The sequence below is a fragment of the Zonotrichia albicollis genome, chromosome 2, assembly GCF_047830755.1.
Source record: "Zonotrichia albicollis isolate bZonAlb1 chromosome 2, bZonAlb1.hap1, whole genome shotgun sequence".
Taxonomy (NCBI): Eukaryota; Metazoa; Chordata; class Aves; order Passeriformes; family Passerellidae; genus Zonotrichia; species Zonotrichia albicollis.
Genome location: NC_133820.1, coordinates 105,208,869 through 105,215,648, shown reverse-complemented (window position 1 = coordinate 105,215,648; position 6,780 = coordinate 105,208,869). Strand labels below are relative to the sequence as shown.

Here is a 6,780-nt window from a genome sequence, read left to right as displayed (position 1 = left end):
TTGGTTGTTGCTTAAGAGATTTTACATAATTGTTTGCACTAGATTTCAGGAACTTGTTTGAAGGATATGGGCGAGTCCAAAAAACCTTCAGTTCTACTGCACCACATAGATCATTCTTATTGCCTGCTCTAAGGAGAGTACAAACCAGAAACAGCCTCTTTATTGTTTCTCTCATGTTTGCTTTTCTCACCATTAACACTCAGGAGAAAGAGTGTTCACTTTGGGTAAAACAAAAATTACCTAGTAAAGCACAGGGCTTCACAAACATTATTAGACTGAGTATGTCTAGAAGTGATAATATCTGAGGTGCCCTGGTAAGAATATGAAGAATCACAGAAGCTGTAGGGGCAAACTTTTAACACAGTATTTAATCAGGTGCAGGTATGTTTCTTTCCATATACATTATGGAAAGAAACATTATTTTCCTTCTTCAGCCCATACAACATTCCTGTTTAGTAAACTTTATAGGGAAACCAAAGCCATTTTGATGGTTTCTTGTAACAGCTTGTTGGCAATTTCTTACTGTTATCCTTTCTCTTGAATATAAAAATACACAAAGTGAAGTGGCAGGAATAATTACTATAGCTTCAGGTGTTCCTAGTTTCTTTGTGGCCTAGAGAGACATCAAACTAGTAAACTAAAATTTACACCATATAGCCACATTTTGTCCTGTACCAAGATAAACACATTAGCAGTGTAAAACATGCTCATTTCACTCAATTTAAAAACAGTAAATAGCACTACTAATAATACCTGCAGGATTGTCTTTCTTTTATCAGAACACCTATACCATTTTTGCCTTCTCTATTCTCTATTACACTATCAATTCTAACAGCTGCAATTTAGCTAGGTAATCATTCAAATGAAATTAAGACTTCCTTTATCTTTTTCACAAGGAAAGGTGTTTCCAGATTCACATTTCAACAACAAAGAAATTCTTGGTGGTATTTTAAGGGCAGTTTCAACTAGAGCTACTTATTACTTCTGAGTTCTTCCATTACCTTTCTCCACATGTATGCTTAAACCTCTTATTGCCATTATTAATATGCATATGTTGGCAGGGATGTATTTGTAATATTTATGATATTAAATGGTGATTCCAGTAGAGGCTGTCAATTATTTGAGTGGAGAGAATGAAATCAAAGGATGTTGCAAACTCTGCTGTTGACACCTGCTGTCCACATTCACCATGGAATGGCTTTGGTAGGCAGGGCTGCACAACAGTTACCAAATGGGTGGAAAGGACTGAAGTGCTGAGTGGGTGCAAAGTCATCAGAAGCAAAGAGCCAACAAAGATTCATCAGGAACCTGCAGAAGAAAAGATGGTCCTGAATGGTCACTATTTTGGGGTTTCCACCTAGGGACATCTAGCTGACAGTCCATCCCTCCCCATATCAATTGTTACCAGCAAGCACCAGCTGTCAGTGGCTGCTGCCATGCAGTACAAAGTCAATCCTCCAAGTTCTTGTCTACCTTGACAGTGCTAGGACATTCTCAGGCTGGCTACTGATGCCTCTTCTTCTGTGTAGCAGGGGAGGTACAGAGTTAATCCACTAATGAGGAGGATGTGCTGCCTTGACAGCGCAGCTAGGGAAGGGTTAAAATGCTGGAACTCAAGGCTGAGATCAAGAGCTGGGGAAGGAGGGAAAAGACACTGAGGAAGTGGTAGGGGCCAGCAACAGGCAATGAAGGCAGAATGATTTTGACAAAGAAGGAAATGGAACTCTACAGGGTCATTCCTCCTTTCATGTAAGAGAGACAACAGGACGGTCAGAAAAGAAAGCTCAATTTAAAAAACTGGACAAGCACAGTATACACCTGAAGAAGTAAGTGCCTCTTGCAGCTGCTTTTCCTCTTCCTCTTTGGTGGGAGTGTGAACTTTTGCCTCATACACCTCCTAGCTTCTGTAGTTCTGTTAAAGGCCCTTTTTCCCTGCCTCATCTGCTGGTTAAGTAGCATTGCTGTTGCTGCACTCAGAGGTGGCACCAGAAGCTATGGATTTACACTGTACAAGGTACAGAGATGGCAGCCAGTACTATACCAGAAGAAGGTACCTTGAGTTAGATACAGGACAGGAGAATGTCAGAGGAGTGGCAACATGTTTTGCCCAAAGGTTTTACACTCCTGTGGTTATACAAAGTTGTGCACAACAAAGGTGTGCACAACAAGTTGAAGAACTGTGGCATAGGGAAAGCCCACAGACACCCTTAGGTTTTCTTCCACGCACAAATTGAGAATCGGGTCCTCCACAAACAACTTCTGAGGGGCCTGCAGCATCAGAAGAATTCCCTTCCACCTCTGCTACAAAGGAAAGCAGAGAATTCAGCAAAAAACATTACAATTATATCCTTCTTCCTGTCCTTTGTTGGGCACAAGATATGCCTTTGGTAGGGACATTTGATGGGATGAAAAAACATCCGCATTATTCTTTCCCCCCCTCTCTTCCAGACATTAAATCAGTGCTGGAATTATGGGAATCTACACATTCATTATCGTTCCAGCTGGAATCAAAGCATGAGTGTATGAAATGCGGTATTCAACTTATTTTTTTCTGGGTTAAAATTCATGTGCAAACTAAATGTGATTGTCTGTTTAATCTATCTTTTGGACTGCCACTCAGATAATCAGAGGGTAAAAAGCATTACTTGTGCTGACTGAATGAAGGGAAAATTTCACTGACTTGGTATTGGCTTTAAAATCATACCAGATACCGGGACCTATAGAAAAGCAACTTTTCAACAAACAAGTTAATACCTGACAGTGAAGTCATCAGGTATCCAAGGTCCTGCTCCGGAACACGGGTTACTGATCAACCTGGGTCACTAAAAGTTCAGGTTGTCTGTCTCCTACTTTGCACACAGCATGGCTGCTTCAAACAATGCTTCTGTAGCTGAAAAACATAAATATCTTGTGCTTGGGTTTGGTCCAGGTAACACCAGCAGGTCTGTCTGACCACAGTTTATATATAACATAGAACAGTAAAGGAAAATTTTGTCTGTCTTCACCCCTTCAAAATATTAATTGAAACACTGACATTTTACTCCCAGTTAGGCTACAAGCTTTTATGAGTTAATAACAACACTCTTTCTTGAAATACCCAGGAGTCTAGAGCAGAGATTACAGCTGTTCAGAGCTTTTAAAAAATGTTTCAGATTTCTCATGCATATAATCTTAAGTTTCTCCTGGGTGACACTGCATTTTGATTCATTGTGTAGATTAAGCAGGTGCCGTAGGAGCTGAGGTGAACATCACATGGTAGATTCACCAGCTCTGTTGTGTTTTAAAGAAAATAATAATGGAATGCTGCTATAAAAATCACAGGATCACACATGTCAACTGGAATACAGCACTAAGTGCCATATCTGGTCTTCCCTTAACCACCTCCAGGGATGATGGTTCCACCACCACCCTGGGCAGCCTATTCCAAGGTCTAACCATACTTTCTGTGTTGAAATTCCTCCTGATGTACAACCTCCCGATGTACAACCTACACCTCCCCTAGCCCGGTGTAAGACTGTGTCCTCTTGTCCTGTCACTGGTTACCTGGGAGAAGAGGCTTACCCCCATGTGACTGCAGCCTCCTTTCAGTAAAGTGATGTCTCTTGAGCCTCCTCTTCTCCGGGTTAAACAACGACAGCTTCCTCACTTGCTGCTCACAGAACTAGTGTTCTAGACCAGCTTTGTTTCCTTTCTCTGGACTTGCTCCAGCACCTCAAGTGTCCTTTGTGGACTGAGGAGCTCAGAACTGGACACAGTACTTGAGGTGTGGCCTCAACAGTGGAGTATAGGGCAACTGCTGTGTATAGGGGAAAATGATGTATCTGAGCAAGAAATACCACCTTGAAAGCAAATCATACTTGCAAATGAGGAGTTTTCTCAGAAACACCTGGCGAGGTGAGGGATGGGAAGAGCGTGAAACAATAAATGGTAAATTCCTGGGAGTTTATAAGAGCTGCCAATTAAAGGACCGGGAAGACAGCCCCAAAGCGCCGGGCTTTGGCCGGGCCAGGCTCTCCGAACTCTCCCGTCCCGTGCCGAGCCGGGCTCTAACACACAGCGCGGGGAAGCGCGGAGCGGCGCCAGGAGGGCGCGCCCGCCCGCCCGCGGAGCCCGGCCCGGCCCCGGCGGAGCGGAGGCGGAAGCCGCGCCGATGAGCTGTGCGCGCTGGGCAGCGGCTGTGCGGAGCCCCGCGCTGGGCCGAGGTAAGAGCGGAGTGGCCCTGCCTTGTCCCCGCCAGGATGTGGGGACGGTGCGCTGCCATCGCCCTGGCCGCACTGGCCGCGGCCCTCTGGCTGCAGAGCGGCGAAGGTACAAACCTCCGAGCGCCGGCCCGGGCGGGAGGCGGGGCCGGGTGGGCGCCGGGCACTGCCGGAGCCCCGGGCGGTCGGGCCGGTGCGTGCTCCCCACGAGGGGAAAAGTCGCCGGGCCGGGCAGCCCCGCCGGGGGCTGGGCCGAGGGGGGAGGGAGGCGTTGGCGGCCTCGTGTTACGCTCCTGCCGGAGAGCAGAACCAAAGCGAAGGGGGGGCAGCGGGGCCCAGCAGGATGCAGTCCACCCCGCCTGCCGCGGGGGCCGGCCGGGCCGCTCACCTGCTCCGCGGAGGGACGGCCCGGGGCGGGGGAAGCGCTCGCAGACCCGACCCCCGGCACCGGCGCAGGGTCTGCCGAGGGCAGCGGCTGCCGGCTCCCCGCGGGCCTGCGGGCGGCGCCGGCTGCGGCGCGGCTGTGGTGGCGGCCTGCAGGGGAAGCGCTGCCGCGCGTCTGTGCGCCGGTGCGGGGTGCGGGGGGAGCCCGCCCGGCCCGTCTCGGTGACACGGCCGCCGGGGCGCAGCGATGTCGTTGCCCGCGCTGGCGCGGCGCGGCCCGGCACGGCGGTGCGCGGGGGTGAGGTAGGCGCCGAGCGGAGCTGCAGCGCCCTGTGTGTGTGTGGGTGTGTGTGTGTAGGGATCGCGCTCCACTGCGGCGGGGAGGGAGGGAGGGAGGCAGGCGCACTGTGATGAGCAGAGCCTCCCAAGTCCAGGCAGCGCCGTCGTCCTGTCGCTCCCAGCGGAGCCCGGGGCGGGGGAGCGGCAGCGCACGAATGACTGCCTGAGAGGGAGGAGGAGAGGACCGCGACTCCGCGCCGGGTGTCTGCTTGTTTATTTTTTATTTATCATCATCGTTTTCGGAGGGGGCCAGTCAAGGGGAAGAGGTTTTTTTCCTTTTTTTTTTTTTTGTCACCTCTCTACCCCTCTTGTTGCAGGTGCCCGCAGCTCAAAGCGGCGCCTGGAAAGTTTTGTTTGCGTGCGTGCAGGCTGCGAGCGGCGGTGGCCCGGGATGCGGGCCCCGGGGCCCGGCTCTCCGCCGCTTCCCGCCGCACCGCGGCTGCCGGGGCTGGCGTAGGCGCCCCCTGGGAGAGCCGCGTGCGGGCATTAAACCCCCTCCCTCCTCCCCGCCGCCCTCCTCCGCCCCCTCCGTCCCTCCCTCTCTCCCTCCCTCCCTCCCTCCTTCCCTCTCCCCGGTGCGCGGCCATTGCAGTGACCCCGGCCGGCCAAGGATGATTACGAACACGCGGGGCTTCCTGTGGTCGGATCTGGAGACGCGGGCGCTGCTGGAGATCTGGGGCGAGGCGGACGTGCAGTCGGCGCTGGACGGCAACTTTCGGAACAGCCATGTGTACCGGGACGTGGCGTGCCGCCTGGCCGAGCTGGGCTTCGAGCGCACCCCCGAGCAGTGCCGCATCCGCATCAAGGGCCTCAAGCGGCAGTACTACCAGGCCCGGGACGGGCTGAAGAAGAACGGGCACGCCCGCAAGATATGCAAGTACTACGACGAGATGGACCGGATCCTCAGCTGCCGAGGGGGCCCCGAGGTCGCCCCCGAGCCGCTGGCCCCGCCGCCCGACGGCGCCCACCCGCCCGCGGGGCCGCTGGTCGCGCCGCCCACGCCGGGCACGCCGCACAACAGCCGCTCGCTGGACGCCGAGCTGGACGAGGACGCCGGGCCGGAGTCCCCCCGGGACAACTTCACCGAGGATTCCGGCGAGTGCTCTTCCTACGCCGACCACCCCATCAAGGTGGAGTGCCCGTCCTTCGCCATCCCCGTGCCGCCGGGGGACGGTGAGTACGCTGCGGGCTGTGTCCTCCCCTCAGCCCGCGGGCTCTCGCAGCCCCACTGCTGGCGCTTCTAAGTGGCTTTTTCCTTATCCTGCTGCTCCTGCCCCGTCCTTGGCGCTCCGAAACCCGCCCGTGCTTCCCCCGCTCTTGCACCTTGCGCGTCCCCGTGAACCGGGGAGCGGGCTGCTGCGGGTGCTGCCAGTGCTGCATGCCGGGGAGGGGGAGATGCTGCAGACAGGGACCCCAGTGAGTTTTCATCGGCATTTGTCAATGGGAAACCCATGGAAAACTAGCGCAGAGATTATCGAGACAAAGTGTCAGGTAGCAATGTACAAGAAAATAAGCATCCTTCCCGCTGGCGTGTTTTCCCGTTCCCTGCAGACTGAGTGCAGTTTTGCTAATCGCTATTAAAACGATGATGACGATAATACCTGAAAAATCTCCTTATTGTTGCAGCTGGGCCAGAAAGCTACGGGAGAGCTTTTACATAATAAATTGCACGAGTTGTTTCAGAAACACTGTTTCTAACTTTACCGGCTTGCGGACAGAAACAGCACTTTGATAAAGCCTGTCCTTTCCCTAAGCGTTCTTTACCATCCACATCTGTATTGTGGAGCAGCGGGGGAAATGTTGCTTGTTTGTTTTCAATCTAGATTAATGCAGGGTTTTTAGTACAAACATGAACCTG

The 6,780-nt window shown here is 52.7% G+C and overlaps 1 protein-coding gene across 8 annotated transcripts in view; it reads left to right on the top strand.

The window, feature by feature from the left end:
• The first annotated feature begins 3,964 nt into the window (after window positions 1-3,964).
• NAXD (NAD(P)HX dehydratase) overlaps window positions 3,965-6,780 on the top strand; it is a 49,115-nt gene continuing 46,299 nt past the window's right edge. The window contains exons 1-2 of one of the 8 annotated variants that reach the window (XM_074535961.1): window positions 3,965-4,308; window positions 5,515-6,095. In XM_074535961.1, the coding sequence (XP_074392062.1) occupies window positions 4,151-4,308; window positions 5,515-6,095 (739 nt within the window). In that variant the 5' untranslated portion in view covers window positions 3,965-4,150. Of the gene's footprint in view, window positions 4,309-4,331; window positions 4,393-4,480; window positions 4,887-5,239; window positions 6,096-6,780 lie in introns of those variants that run through there. The other 7 variants (XM_074535958.1, XM_074535960.1, XM_074535957.1 and 4 more) reach the window with 7 other exon arrangements.